Here is a 23,700-nt window from a genome sequence, read left to right on the forward strand (position 1 = left end):
TGATACGTTGAGGAGCCGTGACCCTTGCATAGGAATCTTTAGGCACAGTAGCAATCGTGACAACAGCCGCAGTAGTTTCCGAAGGCGAGTTCGGAGAGAGGATGGCGTTTTCTTTACGTAGCGAATCGCTAGCAGTAGCAACTGACGAGGATTGAAAATTATTAGACACCTGCGGGAGGTTAAGCCCCCCCTTATCGGCCGGACTTGATGAGGCAGACATCGCCGGCAAAGAAAGAACGGCGGCGAATCAGGAACTAGGGTTAGGGTTTCGTGTAAAAGGTTTTTGGAGAGAGGTCATGCTTTTTTCAGTAATCATGAACTGTGATCACTATTGTTTTAGAATAAGTGATAATGTGCTATAGTTAATGTGATTGAGATTCAGTGTACCTAACTTGATATCCCATTTTATATCTCACTTTGAGGTTTATTTATTTTTCTATATATTTTCTCTTCAATTTCAATTTTATATACTTTAGTTTATTTTTGTGATTAATAACTAGGGTTTATTTCATCTAGTTTCGAGTATATAACTATTGTTTTTACAATTTTTATTTTTATTAGATTGATAAATTCAAAGTCGTACTTTCTAAAAAAATTAACTTTTTGAAATAAAATTATGTATAATGTACATAGTATTATAGTAAATTTTATTTTTATAAAAAATATTATTAAAATAATAGATATTTTTAAAATAAACATATCATAATTTATCTCATATATTTTTATTTTTATTTTTAAGTTACAAGAGGTATTTGAATACAATCAATTATGCAACTCGCACGTAGACGGGACCTCAACACCGCTCAACGGTGGGAAAACATCATTACACGTAGGCGAGTCGTAAGCGAGAACGCCCTGCGTGTAGGACCACAACACCAAACAATATAATACAACAACAATACATCATCACCTTGAACTCAAGACCTTTCATAAAGAAGAGTCTTTGAGTGTCTCAACTTTGCCACTAGAGCAAAGTCTCATTGACAGATACTCCCTCCGTCCACAATTTAATGCCCTACTTGCCTTTAAAAATTTGTCCACAATTTAATGCCCTATTCTGCTTTTTGTACACTTTTACTCTTTTTCTTTTCCTATATTTACTACCCTTTGCCATTTATGGACCCACCTCAAAACACCTTTATCATTTTTATATTCTATATTTACTACACTTTATCACTAGTGAACCCATTCACAACACCTTTATCACTTTAGTCAACTACCCTTATATTTCATCCACATCACCTTTTTCAGCTTTATTAGTTTCCGTGTCCACACCAAAGTGGGCATTAAATCGTGGACGGAGGGAGTATAAAAAGTGAAATATAATGGTACATATAATTTAGGGGTTATTGCCAAAAAATACATATACTTTGTCAATTTTCTGGTTTATATCATGATCTTATAATTTGGCCAGAAAATACATCAATTTTCAATTTAATTGCAATTATAACATGACTTTATAGTTTGGCCAAAAAATACACCAAGTTTCAATTTATTCTCAATTATAACATGACCTTGTAATTAATTTAGTATAATAATATCAAGTTTAATACATTAAATATTTTTAATTTTATTTTCATCTCACAATATACTATATATAAATACATATATATTTGATAAATATACATCTATATGTAAATAATATATAATATTATTTACTTTTTAACATAGTTTCTATTATATATGTACGTAATTTTTTTAATTGGTCCTAATATTTTATAATTTCACAATTTAAATAAATAAATACTTATTATATATATATAATATTAATAGAATATTAAAATCAAATTTATATATATATATATATATATATATGCATTTGTGTGTTGAAAATGTAGATATATATATATATATGTATATATATGTATGTATTTTTAAGCCATCATATATATATATATACATATATATATATATATATTATGAAATAATTAATCATCTAACTTAATTTTTATAAAAATTAATCAATCAATTAAAAATATTTTATACATAAAAATTTAATATAAATACAATAAATATTAATACATCTATGATAAAAAATAATCTAAATAAGGTTATGTTATAATTGAGAATAAATTGAAATTTGGTGTATTTTCTGGCATGACTATAAAGTCATGTTATAATTGCAATTAAATTGAAAATTGATGTATTTTCGGCCAAATTATAAAGTCATGATATAAATCAGAAAATTGACAAAGTATATGTATTTTCTGGCAATAACCCCTATAATTTATTACGAGACATTGAATCTCATTACCAATCCCATAATATGTGAGGTTATATTTTAAAATAAAAGTGATAGGAGTATTTTTTTATGGAGTAGTGATATTTGAACACCAGGTGTACGTTACACCTGGTAAAAAACCGGTTTTTTACTTGGTTAGAGTGTGGGCCGGTTTTATGGATTTAGTATATTTACTGATTTATCCTTGATTTATTCTATCCATTTTCTTTCTTTTTTTCTACCATTTGATCTACATTTTTTCGGCCATTTAATTTGTTTCCATTGTTTTCGGTAATTAGTTTGTTTCCTTACGTGTTTTTTAAGCCTTTGTTTCTTTATTTTTATGTTTTTATTTTGGGAAATTTTATAATTTATATAATTCGATTTTTTTTTATTTTTCTTTGGTTTTTATTTTGATTTATTTGTTTTTAAATTTAATCATTGATTTGTTACCAATAATTTAGTGTTTCTTGTTATAATAATTCTAGGTTTGTTTCTAGCTATTTTTTTTTCTAAATTAATATTATTATTTTTTTCAAAAATTATTTCTCCTAAATTTTGTGTTTATTTGTTTTTTATTAATTTGTTTCAACTAATTTTGTGTTTCTCCTTAAAATAATACTAGATTTGTTTTTGGATATTATTTTTTAATTTTTTTGAAAATTAGATTTTTTTTATAAGATAAAAATAATATTATTTATTTTTATCTAATATAAAATTATGTTATAATTTCGGATATTTATATTGCTAAAATTTGGTTATTTTTATTTGTTTCCACTAATTTGTTTCCTATTATTAATTAATTAATTAAATTTTAGGATTTGTTTTAATTAGTTGAAATTATATAACAATATACTTGAAGACCATATATTATAATATAATATTAAAGTCGAAATAATTAAACTCAACATTCATCAAATTTAATTATATAATTGAAATATTATTTAAGTTGGAATAAAAAATAATATAATTATTATAAAAAATTTAATCGATAAGAATTAGTGATTTTGAAAGAAAAGAAAAAAAAAAAGCAATACATGAGGAGGTTGCGCGGTAAACTTTATAACATACACTTGAAGACAAAGTAGTATGTTATAGTATTATAATTGATACAATAACAAAAAAATTGACTACCATAGTGTGAATAGCAAAATTCAAATAGTTAATCTAAAAAAATCATATACTTGAATAATAATTTAGTATGAAACGCGATATAATAATAATAAATAATTATGGATAGCGAAATAAAGTTGAATTAATTAATTGAAATAAATTAGTTAATTTGAAAATTAAAAATTAAATAAAATCAATCATGAGTCATGAAAAAAATGAGCTTATATGTCTTGCTTAATCGTAAAAAAAAAAAAAATGAACCATGATTGTGTGAGTAAGGAAGTCAAAATAACTAAACTCAATGCAAACAAGTTTAATTGATAGTTGAAATTAATTAGTGAATTTGTAATAAAAAAGAATGAATCATATGATGGGATTTTGCTCGAAAAAAGTATATAACATATACTTTATTAAAATCCATATAATAATAAGAAAATGAAATGCTATAGGGTGAGTAATGAGAAAAAATTAAATTAGATGAATCATATGCAGGGATTTTGATCGTAAACCTATATAGCATATGCTTTATTTGAATATAATATAAACAAGTATTGTAATCGATGTGGTAATATCAAAATGAACCATAATTGTCAGAGTAACGAAGTCAAAATTATTATATTCAATGAAATCAAATTTAATTGATTAGTTGAAATTATATAACAATATACTAATTTTACCTCATTTTATTATATTCAATGAAATATATTCAAATAAAGTATATGTTATATAGTTTTTCGAGCAAAATCCCATTGTATGATTCACTTGAATTAATTTTTTTTTTCCATTGCTCACACTATAGTAGTTCATTTTCTTACTATTATATCGCTTTTAATAAAGTACTATATGTTATATAGCTTTCCGAGAAAAACCCCATAATATGATTCGTTTTTTATTAAAACTTCACTAATTTAATTCAATTAATTAATTCAACTTCATTTCATTGAGTATAATTATTTCGACTTCATTATTTACACTATAGTAGTTCATTTTTTTTTATTATCAAATCGACTTCAATACTATATTATAATACATTGTCTACAAGTATATGTTATATAGTTTTATAACGAATAGTTGAATCGACCTGCTATACATAGTCTTGCAAGTGAAATACATTCATATCAACCATTCCACTTCATTTTATTATATTTTTCCTCAAAATCACCAATTTAATTTAAATTAATTAATAAATATTTATTTTATAACGAATAATTGAATCGACTTGTTAAACATAGTTTTGGGAGCGAAATACATTCATATCAACCATTCCACCTCATTTTATTATATTTTTCCTCAAAATCACCAATTTAATTTAAAATAATTAATAAATATTTATTTTATAACGAATAGTTGAATTGACTTGTAATACATAGTTTTGCGAGTGAAATACATTCATATCAACCATTCCACCTAATTTTATTATATTTTTCCTCAAAATCACCAATTTAATTTAAATTAATTAATAAATATTTATTTTATAACGAATAATTGAATCGACTTGTTAAACATAGTTTTGGGAGCGAAATATATTCATATGAACCATTTCACCTCATTTTATTACATTTATCCTCAAATTCACTAATTTAATTTAAAATAATTAATAAATATTTATTTTATAACGAATAGTTGAATCGACTTGTAATACATAGTCTTGCGAGTGAAATACATTCATATCAACCATTCCACCTCATTTTATTATATTTTTCCTCAAAATCACCAATTTAATTTAAATTAATTAATAAATATTTATTTTATAACGAATAATTGAATCAACTTGTTAAACATAGTTTTGGGAGCGAAATACATTCATATCAACCATTCCACCTCATTTTATTATATTTTTCCTCAAAATCACCAATTTAATTTAAAATAATTAATAAATATTTATTTTATAACGAATAGTTGAATCGACTTGTAATACATAGTTTTGCGAGTGAAATACATTCATATCAATCATTCCACCTCATTTTATTATATTTTTCCTCAAAATCACCAATTTAATTTAAATTAATTAATAAATATTTATTTTATAACGAATAATTGAATCGACTTGTTAAACATATTTCGCTCCCAAAACTATGTTTAACAAGTCGATTCAACTATTCGCTATAAAATAAATATTTATTAATTATTTTAAATTAAATTGGTGATTTTGAGGAAAAATATAATAAAATGAGGTGGAATGGTTGATATGAATGTATTTCACTCGCAAAACTATGTATTACAAGTCGATTCAACTATTCGTTATAAAATAAATATTTATTAATTATTTTAAATTAAATTAGTGATTTTGAGGAAAAATATAATAAAATGAAGTGGAATGGTTGATATGAATGTATTTCACTTGCAAGACTATGTATAGCAGGTCGATTCAACTATTCGTTATAAAACTATATAACATATACTTGTAGACAATGTATTATAATATAGTATTGAAGTCGATTTGATAATAAAAAAAAATGAACTACTATAGTGTAAATAATGAAGTCGAAATAATTATACTCAATGAAATGAAGTTGAATTAATTAATTGAATTAAATTAGTGAAGTTTTAATAAAAAACGAATCATATTATGGGGTTTTTCTCGGAAAGCTATATAACATATACTTTATTAAAAGCGATATAATAGTAAGAAAATGAACTACTATAGTGTGAGCAATGGAAAAAAAAAATTAATTCAAGTGAATCATACAATGGGATTTTGCTCGAAAAACTATATAACATATACTTTATTTGAATATATTTCATTGAATATAATAAAATGAGGTAAAATTAGTATATTGTTATATAATTTCAACTAATCAATTAAATTTGATTTCATTGAATATAATAATTTTGACTTCGTTACTCTGACAATTGTGGTTCATTTTGATATTACCACATCGATTACAATACTTGTTTATATTATATTCAAATAAAGCATATGCTATATAGGTTTACGATCAAAATCCCTGCATATGATTCATCTAATTTAATTTTTTCTCATTACTCACCCTATAGCATTTCATTTTCTTATTATTATATGGATTTTAATAAAGTATATGTTATATACTCCCTCCGTCCCATGAAGCGTGACCCATTTCTTTTCGGCACGGGAATTAAGAAATTGGTATTTTGTGTGTTAAGTGTGGTAGGTGAAAAAGTGAAAAGGTGAATAAAGGGTAAATTTTTAGCTATTTTTAGAAACAGGTCAAGCTTCGTGGGACAACCCAAAAAGGAAAGTGGGTCACGCTTCGCGGGACGGAGGGAGTACTTTTTTCGAGCAAAATCCCATCATATGATTCATTCTTTTTTATTACAAATTGACTAATTAATTTCAACTATCAATTAAACTTGTTTGCATTGAGTTTAGTTATTTTGACTTCCTTACTCACACAATCATGGTTCATTTTTTTTTTTTTACGATTAAGCAAGACATATAAGCTCATTTTTTTCATAACTCATGATTGATTTTATTTAATTTTTAATTTTCAAATTAACTAATTTATTTCAATTAATTAATTCAACTTTATTTCGCTATCCATAATTATTTATTATTATTATATCGCGTTTCATACTAAATTATTATTCAAGTATATGATTTTTTTAGATTAACTATTTGAATTTTGCTATTCACACTATGGTAGTCAATTTTTTTGTTATTGTATCAATTATAATACTATAACATACTACTTTGTCTTCAAGTGTATGTTATAAAGTTTACCGCGCAACCTCCTCATGTATTGCTTTTTTTTTTCTTTTCTTTCAAAATCACTAATTCTTATCGATTAAATTTTTTATAATAATTATATTATTTTTTATTCCAACTTAAATAATATTTCAATTATATAATTAAATTTGATGAATGTTGAGTTTAATTATTTCGACTTTAATATTATATTATAATATATGGTCTTCAAGTATATTGTTATATAATTTCAACTAATTAAAACAAATCCTAAAATTAATTAATTAATTAATAATAGGAAACAAATTAGTGGAAACAAATAAAAATAACCAAATTTTAGCAATATAAATATCCGAAATTATAACATAATTTTATATTAGATAAAAATAAATAATATTATTTTTATCTTATAAAAAAATCTAATTTTCGAAAAAATTAAAAAATAATATCCAAAAACAAATCTAGTATTATTTTAAGGAGAAACACAAAATTAGTTGAAACAAATTAATAAAAAACAAATAAACACAAAATTTAGGAGAAATAATTTTTGAAAAAAATAATAATATTAATTTAGAAAAAAAAATAGCTAGAAACAAACCTAGAATTATTATAACAAGAAACACTAAATTATTGGTAACAAATCAATGATTAAATTTAAAAACAAATAAATCAAAATAAAAACCAAACAAAAATAAAAAAAATTGAATTATATAAATTATAAAATTTCCCAAAATAAAAACATAAAAATAAAGAAACAAAGGCTTAAAAAACACGTAAGGAAACAAACTAATTACCGAAAACAATGGAAACAAATTAAATGGCCGAAAAAATGTAGATCAAATGGTAGAAAAAAAGAAAGAAAATGGATAGAATAAATCAAGGATAAATCAGTAAATATACTAAATCCATAAAACCGGCCCACACTCTAACCAAGTAAAAAAACCGGTTTTTTACCAGGTGTAACGTACACCTTGTGTTCAAATATCATTATTGTTTTTTATGGAATGGAACAAAAATAAAAAATGTGAGTACTATTTTCGATGCAGTATCGTACGGACTTCAAGAAGCTAATATAGTAACCGAGCGAGTTTATTGAAACCGCCTCTTTAATTGTGTTCACCTACCCACCATCGGAGCTGTTGATTACGCCGGGAAATGTCGTTTTCCACCTTGAAACCAATTGCCTGCCGGATCCCTCCGGCCGCCGGCTCAAATGAGTCGCTCTCCAAAGTGTCTAAAGTCGCAATGATGAATACACAAGCTCAACCTCCTCTTCAGGTTCTATTTTCTACTACTATATTAACTTTCCCTATTTTTTATTCCTAATTTTAAGTTATTTCTACTTGAGGATCATGATCGCTTCATCTAATTTTGTGCGTATGCATATTTGTGTGTTGTGTGCGCTTCTTTGGATGTTAGTGTGTGTAATTAAATGCCTGTATATATTGTTATACTAGGGATACTGGATCCATTGCAGATTGCGCATTCGTACTTTGTTTCTTCCGGTGCAAAACGTTTTATATAATGTGGCTGCGATTTTAGCTCATATTGTTGTTTGATACAACTAACTCTGCTATTCTTCACATCTGGAGCTTGAATGGTCTCTAAAGACATTGTATATGGTGGTTTCTGAATTAGAGAGTGTCGTGAAAGACTGTGAGAGTACTGAGAGGAATTGTTGCCACTGTTCTTGACCATGGTTTGATTGTATCACTGAAATTTTTTGATATGGTGCACGTGAATGTTTCGCTATGTGATTTTAGAATTAGCCGCTATGGAAAAAAATTTGACTTTGATCGCGGACAGAAGAAAACTTGAGTTTGCGTGGGGAACAGAGGAGAATGTTGAGCTTGAGAGTTTTGCTCTACTAGGATAATCTGAGTTTTTTGGAGCTATCATGTAAATATCATTAGCTGGATAAGGTGGAAACGCGTAACAGGAGCTTATTGACTAACTTCCCCTACAACAAAATAAATCCACAGCATCTAAAGTAAAACTCAAAATGTAATGGATGATGGCTCTTGGGTCTTCTTGTATGTTTCTGTCTTGAGTTCTTGACCATGTTTAAAGACTGCAACCATCTAGGACATCTATATTTTGGGGAATGGTATAATTGTAAAGTCTTCATATGTTACCTTAAGGGTGCGTTTACTTTGACGGATGAATTTATCGTGGGAAAATGAGGGATAACAAAAATTTATGCCTTTAAATGTCTCCTTTCTTTTCCCACATTTTATACAAAAGAGAAGTTTACCATTTTTCCTTCCTTATTTTCACTTCAAGAAGGGATAATATTATCCTTCCAAAAATGGGAAAAGAAAGGAGACATTTAAAGGCATAAATTTTTGTTATCCCTCCTTTTCCCATGATAAATTCATCCATCAAAGTAAGCGCACCCTAGGCTCATTTGAAATTCTCAATATCACTTGCCTTACCCACGGTCTTAAACTGTGGTCACTTATCTTCTAGAGCCCTAAAAGGTCATCCATACTTTGACCATTTCTTTACTGGCAAGACATTTTACCAACACCATAAACGGATGTTTTTTCTAATTGAGTTATTATAACTCTTGACCTGCTAGTCTTTACACAATTATATGTTTGTTGTTGTGTTTCACATTGAGACTACATCTAAAGAGTGCCTCTGAGTCCGGCCATTGCTTTTATAGTCACCACCAAATGATCATTGTACATGAAGATTTAATGTCTTACTTAGATTTTCGCTATGTTAATTTCTATTCCTTAAGGAATACATTGGGTAAATTAAACTCTTCCAACCATCTATCTTCAATTGCTTTACAATAAATTAATCTGTATTCGGTAGTTATTCTATACCTTTGTATAATATTGAAAAAATGCTTTATGCTCCCATCAATGACAGTGCTCTAGTGGGAGAATGTGAAGTATATTGGCATGCGTAGTCTGTATAAAGTTTGTTGCATCATGTACCCTACAAGAAAAGAGTAGGCAATGCTGGAAATCGACATGCTGATCACAGTTCAGAAATTATTCGCATCCACAGTATTCATTTCTGAAGATATTTAACAAGTTGAACAAATTCTATGGTTTGTAACAACAATTTACCAACTTCCTTGATTGAGTAGTTATTTGATTGAAAATGTGTTTCTAGTGTTTTATGTTATTTAAGCATTCGTCGTAATGGAATATGTGTATGTTATATATGGAATCATGTTACAGCTACAACACTTTTAAAGTAAAAAAGTTACATATGCTATAAAGTCTGGAGATCTCATCTATGTTTCCTGGTTCATCACTACTTAGGTTTGCAAAAGTAAAAAATGTAAACCAAGTTTTTGAATGCTTACGTGAAAGTGGTGATTAGGTGATTGAAATCCATGGATCTATCATCTCAAATTAATGCATGGATATAAATTATTACTGGGGCTATAGATCGTTTCAGCAAGATTATCTTCCTCTATTGTTTTGCTTGCCCCCACCAGGTTTGTACCATCTTTGTTGAATTAATGAATTTTAATTTTTAAACTTGTTTAGATGTTCAACGCCAACAATAATAGTGAAACTAATATGATACACATGTGCTGAATTTAAAAAAATGCGATGCACATCTGCCTGTAGCAAATTTTCAATTACATTTTTCAAGTTCATAAGCGCTTCTAGATTTCGCTTGCTGCCAATCTATATTTACCCCGTATTCAAACACTTCACTATCCCCTAAAAAAAATTAATAATAATAACTACTATAATAACACTGCAGCGAGTTTTGGAGTCATTCTACCAGACCCCCCAGAAGCTTGGCTCACTTACTCCCACCAGAGTGCAAGTTGTTTGGCATCCAAATAGTAACTAGACAATTAATTTTGCCAGAGTATGCTATCTAACTGAAAATTTATCTTGCAAGGCTCTCGAGTCTTTGTACTTATGAGAAAATACCTAATGTGTGTCCATGGCTGTTGTCTGTACATGTTATCCACTTATCAGTTTGCATGTGTCTTTGCCATTGCCGCTAAAAGTATGGGTCAACTTCTAAATTGTATATCTATAAGTTATATGATACTAAATTAGTACTACTCTGAACTAGGGTGTTTTGGATCTCCTTCAGTCTCATGGCCTCAGCATTTATCCTTTATCTCTTTGATTGCTTCTGGCTCTATTGTGTTCTTATCTGATGTCATATTAAGGCTGAAGCATGCTTGTGTCAATTGAGAATCTGAGATAGAGCCAATACAAACTACTTTTTTCCTTTGAATGGTAGACTTGCTTGAGTTGAGTGGATTAATTACAGAATAATTTAGCATGTCTTGTTGAGCAGCATCTGAATTCACCAAGTTAACCAAAAACTTTGGGCTTATTTGATAAAAGATACTTATGAATTGTCTCTATTACCATCATTTTGACTGTTCAATCCTGTTGTCTGTCTTATCTATCTTGGTTGCTTGTAGGCGAAAGGAAAGGAAAAACCACTATTGCAGGGAAGCTTATCTGCTACATCTAGACGAGAAATGATGCAGTTAACAGCTGCGTCTGTAGGTCTTCTCTCTCTTGTGCTGCCAGCATCTGCTGAAGCGGGCACTAGAAATGCGACAATGAGACAGAAGATTCTGGAGAAATTAGAAGAGCTGAGGCGAATGGCTGGTATGTCAAAGCCAAAGGATGAAGGTGAAGAAAAGAAACCAAAAGATGAGACAGAAGGCAAGTCAAAGGTACAAAGCGACACAAAAGAAGCAAAGCCAACAGAAAAAGATGAGAGCGAAGCCAAACCAAAGGTACAACACGGTGGCAAGGAAACGAAGGCGGAGGCAAAAGATGAAAAAGAGCAACCAAGCACAACTCAAGAGTCCAAAGTAGCTCCAAGTGAAGGGCCAGTGATTCCAGCACTTCCAGGTATCATAAATGGTAAATCTATTGAAACCACTTTCCCATGACCTAATCCTGCCATTTCAGAAAACCTAGATTTACCGTTCTTGTATTCGCATTGTCTGTATCATGACATTTTGGTTCACCAATGGATTGCCAATAACGACATTCTGTTCCGACATTATTTGTTTTGCTTCGTCTTCTTATTCTGTTCAGGATCTTTAATTACTGGTCGTAATATAAAAATATGAAATAAGTATTACTCCCTCCGTCCCACTCCAATAGGCTCACTTCATTTGGGCACGGAGATTAAGAAAACTTACTTTTTAGTAGAAAAGTGGTAGTAAAGTGGTGTGGTCCACACCAATTAAGTACAATTTTTTTACCTAAAAAGGAAACTGAACCTATTGGAGTGGGACAACCCAAAAAGGAAACTGAGCCTATTGGAGTGGGACGGAGGGAGTATTTACAACAGAAATGGGTCATATTGTTGTACTTGTACTTGGTGATAGTCACCCTTATTTGGAGTTAGAACGGAGCATTTTTTTTTTTCATTTTTTAAATCCCAATCAAATCTAGCTAGCAAACAATAGCATAGTAAAAGAAGTTAACACAATCCAGAAACTAAAGACTTCCCCTAACTGAGAAAACTAAACATCCAAAGAAATTACGATTTTCATTTTCTGTTTTTTATAACAAAAAGAATATAGTATATGTTTATTCTCGTAAATGTATTTCCAAATGGCAGCAGTAATAAACAAGAAACCCGTTTCTGGAATTGTGCATAACACCAAGTTGTACGAAGTCCTTAAATCACCATGTATTCTTAATTATATCCTCCAACAAAGAACTCTTCAAAGTTCCAAAATTTTCCGACTTTGGAGAAATTTCGAATCCTCCATTCACGGAGACGTGAACCTGACAATCTAAGAGCATCCGCAATGGGGTTCCTTGATAGCCTACTTGATAGTGGTTGTGTTATTGAGTAGGTAGTGCTGCATTGAGGTTCCTTGATAGCCTACTTGATAATATTAGTTTTGATTTTATGTTTTTCATTTAAATTTTATTGCATAATTTAAATAACATATTTTTGTAATAGTTAAATACGCCATTAAACATAAAATTTAAAATTACCTAAAACATAAAAAAAAAATTACATAAAAATTTAAAAACACCTAAAACATAAAATAAAATTACATAAAAATTAAAAACAACTAAAACATCATTAAACTTACATTATTAAAAGCCTAGGATAGACCACGACGCCTGAGCACGTCGGCGACCATGGACGCGTGCAATGCACGTTGTGCGTCCGTCATGTGCGTCGTATCCGTGTTCAGGAGCTGCATATCGAGCTCCCTCTCCCTGATATCGTTCCTCCGCTGGTACTGGGCGGTGAATGCCCTCATCTGCTCGTCGGTCCTGTCCAACCTCTCCACTATTGCCGGTGGAGGATCCGAGCTCGTATGCGACGTTGATGCCTTCCCTTTCCCCTTCGCCGCCTTGTTGCCAATGGGCCGGGCAGAAGAGATCTCCTCGCCCGACGTCGAGGTGGTGAAGCCGCCCTCTTCCGTGGTCTTTGTCCTCTTGGAGGCATGCACGTCTCCAGCGAGGTACATCGACTTGAACTTGGGATTGTTCCAGAAAATTTTTCACGCGTTCCAGAAATTGAAGGAGGCCCTCTGTGGGCTTCGAGCCCTGAAGAGGATTTGGGCCTTGTCACGAAGCATATCATCCGAATGACCGGAGGGCCAATTGTTGCGCGTCTCCACCCAAACAGCTTCCCAGAGACGCACATCCGCGCTCACCCGGGACCAGTGGCCTTGAAGTTGCTTGATCTTAAGGTCGACGCCGAGGATGGGGTTCACACGTGCGCGGATCCGGCCCCAATACGCCTCTCCCTTTTGATCCGTCCCACGGATGGCGTCGTTGGTCTCCTCTGCCCAAATTTGGACGATGAGATCCGTATGCTCGGGAAGGTAAGTATGACGGTACCTAGCTTCCTTGTCGTGCTTGATTTTGGTGGCCATTTCCTTCCTCCGGCCGCCTTTCTTTGGTGGGAAGACACTCTGTTGTGCACTGATCGGTTCCTCCTCGGGCGGGCTCTCCTCCAAGTTGATTCCTCCCATATCGGGATGATAATCGGAGGAGAGATCGGGGCACTAATTTGGATCGTAGAAAGGGTTGTGTGGATCCATGACGGAGAAAATTCTTGAAGAGAAATGGAGGAGATGAAAATTAGAGGAGAAGATGGTGGGGAGAAGTTGGGGTTTTTTAAAGAGGAGAAGAAGAAAAAAAAAATTGAAAACGGTCGGTCAAAAGTGCGCAAATCGAGGGGATGCAGTCAAAATTCGAATAAAATTCGAATTTATCAAATTTTTCCTTTTTTTTTTTTTATTAGGGCGCGTGCATTGCACGCGCCATCCTCTCCCCCCTTCGAGCATACTCGAAGACTCGAGTATGCCTCGAGTACCTCCTCGCCGCAACGGTCTACCCGAGTGCAACGCACTACTCGAGGAGGCCCTCGAGTAGCTGCGTTGCAGGTGCTCTAAGCACAAGCACATTCTCAATGAGTGGTGGTTGCTTTTCAATAACTTGAGCTCCAAACATACACTTGCCATTTAAAATGTATCCATTGCTTGGCTCTGTCAAACTCTTGGTAGTGATCAACTTGGAAAATCCCCATTCCGAATTTATCGCATGAAAGCGCCGTGATTTTCGTCGAAAATAAAGATAGTCATCTGAGATGTGATTGTAAATAAAGAAGGTGAAGATGATATTAAGCTCACACCTTATAAGTAGAGAGTTTGTTCCAACCGATCAAGATTGAATCTCACTTTCCATTTGTAGCCTCATTCCCTTGATTCCAAGAAATTTCTTTTCGGAGTTAGAAGTGTGAAGTGAGCATAAATGCATGTATCTTTACATATTACAAGTCCACTGATAAAGTGTAAGAAAACACATATGGGCATGTTTGTTTGCCAGGAAAGTAATGTGAATTGGGATTGTTATTCTCAGGAAAATGATTCCGTGGAAAATGAATCCTAATAGATTCATTATCCAGTGTTTGGAAATACCAAAAATAATTGTTAGGAGTTGTATCATTAAATAAATATAATTAATCAATATATATAAGAATTAAATTGTAATTTAATCTTTATAATAAATCTCTCTAATTAATTTTTTTAGTAACAACAAAGTACATTATTAAGGTTAATTATATGATTTATAATTCTAAAATTAAATTCAAATTTTCATACATAATAATAATAATAATGTACAAGATAAAGTATGATTTATAGTTTAAAAATAAATAAATTAAAGATTTTCTTAAAGTAAAATAATAATAATAATAATAATAATAATAATAATAATAATAATAAATTAATAATATAAATTTGATTGATAGTTATGAGAATTAAATTATTATTTTCTTAAAATAAATTATGAAATAATTAAATACAAAATATTAAATACCTACTAAATAAAAAGTACTCCCTCCTATTCAAAATAAAAGTCGTTTTAGGGGTTTGCACAATTTTTAATGATAAAAATTTAGGCCTATAATAACCTTATTTAATGATTATTTTTACCATAAATGTTAGAATGAAAAACATAACAAATAAGCGGTCGATTAAAGGAGACAATTAATAATGGTAAATAAATGGGGTTAATTTTGGAATCTAAATCTAAAACGACTTATATAATGAAACTAATGAAAAACATTAAAACGACTTTTATTTTGAATAGGAGGGAGTATAATTTACATTTTATAAAATAATTTACAAATAAGTAAGAATCCTCAGAATGAGGAAAAAGAATACCTAAGAAAAGCTAGGGAATAAGAATCCTGGAAAGTTGCACTACTTTCCTTGTTTTCAGGATTCTTATTATTTTCCTTGACTGATAAAAATTTAACCAAACACAGGAATTTAATATTTTGGAATTAGATTACTTTCCCAGGCCAAAATCCGTGCCAAACAAACATGCCATAGTAACTTATGAACTACTTCCTAGTTCCTCCACAAAAAAACAAAATCACCTATTACTCAATCAAACTTACTGAAAGAAAAGATAACAGAAAAAATCAAGCATGTTTCTTGTCCATGTTCTGCACAAGCTGGCGCATTTGGAATCTCCAAAACAAGAAATAAGCAAATCCCAAACCTATCAATACGAAAATCCACACATTCTCTTCTTTACCCTCCGCTTCGGATTCCACTTGTACAATGGCAAACTCCTCTCTCTCCGAATTCCCCATCATGCCCTCATCGACATTCCCGTACAACACGTATACCCTATTATCCGCCCCAACGGTCACGGCGCTGGCGTGCCCCTCCTCGAGGGCAGTTTCGTCAAACACCGCTCCCTGGCTCCAGCTGTCGTCGCTCTTGACGAAATACACCTTACGCTTCGACGCCACCAAAACGACGCCGTCCCTCCTAACGGCGATGCCCTCGGCCGCCGTCAGCTCCTTGTTCAGAATCACGCGCCTCGCCGAGCCGTCGTCGGTGAAGACTTTGAACAGCTTCCCAGTGCTCGACTGAGTCACCAGCAGATAGCCTTTGGTGTCGTAAACGACGCCGTTGAGCCCGCCCGCGGCGGCCTCGGATTTGAAGTGCTTGGATCTGGACAGTATCGACGCCTCGCCTTGCTCGCTCACTTTGAAGATCGCGTCGTTCGCGGAGTCGGTGACGTAGGCGTCGCCGGAGTAATCGACGGCGACGTCGCTTGCGGCGACGGCGGATGGGAGGAGGTTATCGAGCGGGGTGAGGAAGAGCTGGCGGAAGGTGCGGAGGTCGTAGCAGGCCAGGGCGGAGAAGGGAGGGGAGAGGCGGCGGACGACGGCGAGGAGGCGGCGGTGGCGGGGATCCAGCGAGATTCCGACGAAGGAGGAGTCCGCGGGGAGCGAGGCGTCGGAGAGGAGTGAGGAGACGACGCCGGCGTCGGAGACGGAGATGATCTGGCGGTGGCGGAGGGAGCCGACGACGAAGTGATCGGATTTGGGGTCCCAGGCGAAGGACTGCGGATAGAGATTCGGCCATCGGAAATTGATGGCGTGGGGGTTGCCGCAGCGGATTGGAGCGGCGAAAAATAGTAGGAGATGGATTACTATCAATTGTTTCAACATGTTTAGGAATTATGGATTCTGCGGTTAGGGTTTGGATCTAAATCTAATGCTTGAATTCGGATGTTGTGTTGACGTTCCGATTAACTCAGGAATTTTTAAATCAAGATTCCAAAAAGAAAATAAATAGTAATTCACGGATAAGATATTTTCTTTTAATAATATTTTGCTATTTTCTTTTCTTTATGCTTCAATTTACTCTATTATACTCCCTCCGTCCCAATAATCTTGTCCCACTTTCCTTTTTGGTTTGTCCCATTTCATTTTTAGGAAAATTTTAGGGACTAATTAATTTCTAATTAAACACTATCTTAATTAAGGGTAAATATCATGAAAACAGAAAACCCCTGAACTATACTCATTTTATCAAAAATACCCTGAAACTTTCGAAATGTTCTCTAAACCCTCAAACTATCAGGTTTTTATCAAATATATCCTGCATTTATTTTTCAGTTACCAAAAACGTGATGTGGCTCGCCAGATACCACAGTGTAATTTATATTCTATTTTTTTAAAATGGCATGGAAAAAACGACTTCGTTTCGTACCATATTCTACCGCGTTTATCCTTAATTCTAGGTTATTAGTATGAATTTCAAACACAATAGAAGTCAATTTTAAATTTCAGAGTGAATTTTTTTAAAATAATATGGTACGAAATGACGTCGTTTTTTTAAATTACATTGTGGTATCCGGCGAGCCACATCACGTCTTTGGTGATCGGAAAATAAATGCGGGATATATTTGATAAAAATCTGATAGTTTGAGGGTTTAGAGAACATTTTGAAAGTTTCAGGGTATTTTTGATAAAGCGGGTATACTTCAGGGGTTTTTATGATATTTACCCCTTAATTAATCCCCCTCCCCCTTCTAAATCAACCTACTCGGCTATCTCTCTCTCTCTCTCTCTCTTCTCTCTACCACCTCCCTTCTTCCCCCTCTCTGAATTCGGCTCTCTCTCTCTCTCTCTCTCTCTCTCTCTCTACCACCTTTAGGGATGACAATCTACCCGCGGGTAACAGATATCCACGAAAATCCGAACCTATTAGGGTGGGTTTGAGAGGCATTTGATATCCACGGATAATTTCGTGGTTGTAATTCACTATCCATTTAGTTCGTGAGTATGGATTTGGATACTTATTATCCATACCCGCGAAACCCGATTACCCGCGAAAAATATCCATCCATTACCTGTCATATATCCGTGAAATACCCACAAAATATATTTAAAATATGGACTTTGCATTTACATATTAGATATGGGCCACCACATTTTAGATTTAAAATATATTTGAACTATGTTATTTGTATTGATTTTTTTTTTTTTGTATTAAATTTGTTATAAATTTATATTTAAATTCTATTTTGCGGTTATCCGACGGATAGCGGGTGACGGATACCCGCCGGATAGCGGGTTCGCGGATACCCGACGCGTAGCGGGTATCCGCGGGTAGCGGGTTTGGATACCATTTGATATCCATGGATAGTTTCGTGGTTAAAAATCACTATCCATTTAGTTCGTGGGTATGGGTATGAATAGTCACTATCCGTACCCGTCGTACCCGATTGCCATCCCTAACCACCTCCCTTCTTCCCCCTCTCTGAATTCGCTCCATCGGCGCCGCACGCTCCCTCCACCTCTACTTTGCCGGCGTCGCCTCTCTCTTCCCCCTCTGTAAATCCGCTGCCCTCTCCCCCCTCTATAACTTCACAAGTTCCGCATCTCCCTTCACCTCTGTTCTATCGGCGCCTTCTCCCTCTTCCCCCTCTGTAAATTCGCTCCCCTCTTCCCTCTCTGTAACTTCACAGGCGTCGCCTCCCCCTTTACCCCTCTGTTCCGCCGGTACCGTCTCCCCCCTTCCCTCTTTGTAAATCTCACCTCTGCCCTCTCGCATCTCCCCGAAATTTGCTGAGTATATCTGCGTTCTAGGGTTTATTGGGTTTATTGTATGTATTTGATACGTATAATTTAACGTGGTTGTTTCTACTTTGTGCTCTTGATTTCGTTTTGTAGTTGGGTGAATTTTGCATTCGCAGAATTTTGTTGAAGAAAAATTAGGGGGCTGAGGGTTTCGTGGAATTGTTGAAAGATGAGAACTTGGGGCTGAACTAGGGGGAGAGATGAGGCAGCGAAGAGGAGAGAAATCAGGCGAAGAGGTGGGGCTGTCGGACTAGGTCTTGCACACAGGTGTGGCTCCGCCTACTGTTGCCGTCTCCGGAGTTAAACATGGTGTCGCCGGCGGCGCGGCGTCTGCATTGTGTATGATGAGGGAGAGAGTGCCGAGAGAGAGAGACATGTTTGGGGAGGGAGTTAAACTATACTTATTTTTTCTTAAACATGTGAGACCTTCTATTTTACAACACTAATTTTACACTCATTAATCTCCGTGCCCAAAAGAAAGGGGACAACATTATTGGGACGGAGGGAGTACAATCTAGCCCGAAACCCGTGGGCTGGCCCGATTAACCCGCCACCCGAGAGGGTTATGGTTGAATATTTTCAACTCGATAAAAGTTACAACCCGATTAGCCCGTAACCGAATAGCCCGGCACCCGATAGGGCCGGCCCAACTAACCCGATGGGCTAGCCCGAAACCCGAATACTTAATATTAAATATTTAGATGCTTTGCTTCTATGAATTCAAACTATTGTTGGATATTTTATTATTTTTTTGTTAACAAAGTTGGAACATTTTATTGTTACCAACTTATTTTATATGTTATGCAATCTTGATATTTTTTTCAATATCTTATATTTTTGCATTTCATGCTTGCTATATAATTTATATCTTTGATTTCTATGTATATTTTATACATTAGAGCATTCTCATTGGTGTTGCATGATAACTTACATGATAGCTTACTTTATGAGGGGGCCACATGGTGTAAAGAGGCTGCATTGGGGTTACATGATAGCTTACATGATAGTTTTAGTTTTGATTTTTCCATTTTTCATTTAAGTTTAATTTCATAAATTTAAATCACACAATTTACTTCAAATTTAAATTGCATTAATTTTGAAATCCTAAAAATTACATAAAACTTAATAAAATAAAAACAAATCCTACAAATAACTATTCCGGCCCTAGAGGTCCGAAACGTGCCCAAACATGCTCCATCAAATCATATTGGAGCCCGACGTGCAACTGCCTATCTCGGAGAAGGGTATCTCTTTACACATATTCCTCGAATAAAACTGGGGTTGCTCGACCACTCTCCGTCGAGTCACTGCTAGACGCCCTATGTCCCGCGTCGTCATCTCTCCAATTGGTTGCTCCTTCACTTCGTGCTCCACAATCATGTTGTGGAGAATGATGCAACACAGCATGATGTCCCGGGGGTGCTCCAGGTACCAATTCCGCGCGGGACTGCGAATGATTTCCCACCGAGCTTGAAGGACTCCAAAGGCACGTTCGACATCCTTTCATGCTGATTCTTGCATCTTCTTGAACCTCGCCTCCTTCTGATTTGTCGCCATCGGTGGACTCTTGACGAAGCAACGCCACTCCGGATATACGTCGTCGCACAAGTAGTAGCCCATTTGGTAGTAGCGATGGTTCGCCTGAAAGAGCACAGGCAGGGCCGTTCCATCCAACACGTCGGCGAAGAGAGGCGACTGGTTGAGAATGTTGATGTCGTTGTTCGAACCAGCGACACCGAAGAAGGCATGCCAAATCCACAGATCGTGGGATGCAACAGCCTCCAAGATCAAGGTTGGCTCCCCTTGATCACCGCGTGTATATGCGTCGTGCCACGCCTTAGGGCAATTCTTCTACCCCCAATGCATACAATCAAGACTCCCGAGCATCCCGGGAAATCCGTGCCGCGCCTCGTGCATCTGGGTAAGGCATGTGATGTCCTCCGGCGTTGGATGGTGCAGATAATGGGATCCAAAAGCCCGAATGACCGCCTTGCAGAACTTCTTGAGGCATACACGCCCGGTGGAGTCGGCGACTTTGAGATACTCGTCAAAAGTATCCGCATTGACGCCGGTGGCTAACTGGCAGATAGCCGACGTGCATTTCTGCAACGGGGAAAGAGAGTCTCGACCTATTGCATCAGTGGTCATCTGGAAGTAAGTATCTTCACCTTGAACAGCCTCGACGATGCGCAAAAACAACTCCTTCTGCATTCGAAAATGCCATCCGAAAAATGTAGGTCCGTACGTCGGATTGTCGTTGAAGTAGTCTTGCATAAAACGTAGATGGGCTTCCTCTCGATCACGGTGGACGTAAGACCGGGGACGTTTCACACGTCCCGCCTCCGACGCCGGCTGGGCGTAGATGTGAGCAAGCAATTATGTAATACCCGGGCTTTTGATGACGTGTTTAATTGCTTGAGTTTGAGTAATTAGGGTTTAGATCCCTTGTTTGATTTACTTTGTAAAGAGGTGATGAGTTATATGAAGTTTTCTAGTTATTTTTTTAAGATGTTGAGATGTTCTTTTGATGATGTGAAAATGATGTGGGATTTTATATCCGTATTTGAGTTTGAGTATTTGAATAATTCGAGATAATTATTTGAATGAGAACGGTGAACTCGGAAGTGAGATCTGAGTTCGTTAAGACGTTTTTGAAAATTTTGACTTTTTGACGATGAATAGTAAAATACTGCTATTTCGTCTTTTTGTCGACTTTCAAAATCTTACGTGCACGTCGTCGAGAAATATTCTTAGTTTTTCGATACGAGTCCAATAATGAAAGTTTTTATTTTTGGACGACGAGTGAATAGTGAATCGGGATTTCTCGATAAACGTGTAGATCTCGTTTATCAGAATTTCGAGAACGAGCTTGTATTTTCTATATTTATATAGAATTATGAGTGTAATAAAAGTGAGTAGGAGTTGAGAGGGCGAGTAACGAAGAGTATGGGTAGTTAGTCGTTAAAACGAGACGAGACGAAACGAGATATTTAACGACTAAATATCTAACCTACCCTACGCCTAACCACCCCCCAACCGCCCACTATCCCTCTATCTCACTTAACTCACGCTGCACACAACACACACACACTAATTTGTGCTGCACACACACTAAAACATATTAGAAAAACACACACACTTCACGTAACACCATTTCATTGGTGTTGGAGCTTTTGAGCTCCGATTTGAGTGCCGAGACGAGCCCCGATCATCTTTTCGATCACGTATCTAAGTAGGTAACATCTCTACCTACGTTTTGATGGTTTTCTTTTCGATTTTCATCGACGTCGAAAAACGTCGATTCTCGACTTTATTTTGAAACGACGTCGGATCGTCGTGAAATTTTAGTATGTTGTTCTTGGGTAGATGTTGAGCATGTTTAATGAAGGGAGTAAGAACGGAACGAACCGTAGCTATGAAACCCATGAGGGCAGCCCCATTTTTCGTCCGTTAGCTTGTCTTTCGATTTTTGTTTGATCGTTTTGACATGATATTTGTGCTTAGGGGTATGCTAGGATCGATATATATTAAATTCGTATTTTTCCAAGCACGAAAATTGTATAAGTTTTTAGAATATGATTATTTAAATTCGTGAAGTTTGGGACGTTGCATGATGAATATTATTGCATATATGTGTTCTACGATATCACATGAGCATGCTAGATTAATTTGGGAATTTTCGAGGAATGTTAGAAACGAGAAGCATGAGGACCGAAAGGTTTGATGCCCGGATGTGAATATTTGATTTTTATTTGAATGATTTGAGTTTATATGTGTTTATATTTATTAAATATTGCACGTATAATTTACTTAAATTTATTTGAACACCGAGGTTCAAATTTGATGAAGGCCGCGAGTCATAAGGCCAGAGACGAGCGATGCTCGATTTTAATTGAGTTCATTTGAGCATGCCAATGTGTTTAGAATAATTAAAAATATTTGTATTTAAATTTTGGGAATTTATTTCCATTAAATACAAATTTTCTAATTATTCGATAATTTACTAAGTTGAAATATGTAGAGTATGTGAAGTCATGTGAGTGAACTAGTACTGCATATGAGTTAATGTTATGTTAGTAAGACTATATGAATTATTTGAGTATTTATGAGATGATGATTAGTAAGTTATTGAGCTTTTTGAGTTGCATGAGAAATGCATATAAAATGACCAAGTATGAGAAGATAGCATGAATTAGATATATTGTGTTTCAATGAGATAAATAAATTAGAGAAGTATGTTAATTAATTAAAGTTAGAATTTAGTATTTAATTACAAAGTCCGAGATTTAATCGAGAATTATGAGCATGATAAATTGTTAAGATATGATTTATTATTTGAGTTTGTTGTTGATTATATGTCTAAATGGAGTGAGTGTGAGAGTTATGATTAACGCACATAAATGTTGGTATCTGACACTCGAACAATTGGTTTCGAGTATAAATGATAGTTTACTGATAAAGAGTTTTGATGATTTTGAATTGTTGGTTTGCGTTGAAGAGATGTCAAGATGTTAAGTTTTGAGTTGAGAGACGAATTCACGTAGTGAGATTCACGCGTTGAAATCTCGTGGCTGACATTATGTATGAATAGGTCATGCCGAAATTTTTAGTGAATACTTTGATATATCATCAAATAATCATTATAATTTCTTAGTGAAATTAGGATTTGAGCATAGTCAAAAGAGAGATGAACATTAGAGATACTAATGTTTCATAAAAGAGATTAGATTATTAATCGAGTTTTCTTTAATAACTTCTCACTGATTCTTCATAACGATGAAGGTCCTTTTGGGAAGTAACGACTTGAGGGAGAGAGTGA

The 23,700-nt window shown here is 34.1% G+C and overlaps 2 protein-coding genes across 2 annotated transcripts; one reads left to right on the plus strand and one right to left on the minus strand.

Annotated features, from left to right (window-relative positions):
* The first annotated feature begins 7,991 nt into the window (after positions 1-7,991).
* On the plus strand, positions 7,992-12,017 carry LOC130989437 (uncharacterized). Its single transcript, XM_057913442.1, has 2 exons — positions 7,992-8,276; positions 11,419-12,017. Exons 1-2 carry the CDS (start codon positions 8,154-8,156, stop codon positions 11,899-11,901), a joined length of 606 nt encoding a protein of 201 aa, XP_057769425.1. The 5' UTR covers positions 7,992-8,153; the 3' UTR covers positions 11,902-12,017.
* Positions 12,018-15,764: 3,747 nt separating this feature from the next.
* LOC130989418 (uncharacterized) lies at positions 15,765-17,138 on the minus strand. The gene has a single exon (XM_057913419.1). The coding sequence runs from the start codon at positions 16,962-16,964 to the stop codon at positions 15,921-15,923; it is 1,044 nt and encodes a 347-aa protein (XP_057769402.1). The 5' UTR covers positions 16,965-17,138; the 3' UTR covers positions 15,765-15,920.
* Positions 17,139-23,700: the final 6,562 nt, after the last annotated feature.

Source organism: Salvia miltiorrhiza, chromosome 6 (genome assembly GCF_028751815.1).
Source record: "Salvia miltiorrhiza cultivar Shanhuang (shh) chromosome 6, IMPLAD_Smil_shh, whole genome shotgun sequence".
Classification (NCBI taxonomy): Eukaryota; Viridiplantae; Streptophyta; class Magnoliopsida; order Lamiales; family Lamiaceae; genus Salvia; species Salvia miltiorrhiza.

Bases quoted from the DNA above. Each gene is read 5' to 3' on its own strand.
- LOC130989437 (XM_057913442.1), top strand. From the start codon at position 8,154: ATGTCGTTTTCCACCTTGAAACCAATTGCCTGCCGGATCCCTCCGGCC. The intron at 8,277-11,418 runs GTTCTATTTTCT...GGTTGCTTGTAG, and splicing joins AAGCTCAACCTCCTCTTCAG to GCGAAAGGAAAGGAAAAACC.
- LOC130989418 (XM_057913419.1), bottom strand. From the start codon at position 16,964: ATGTTGAAACAATTGATAGTAATCCATCTCCTACTATTTTTCGCCGCT.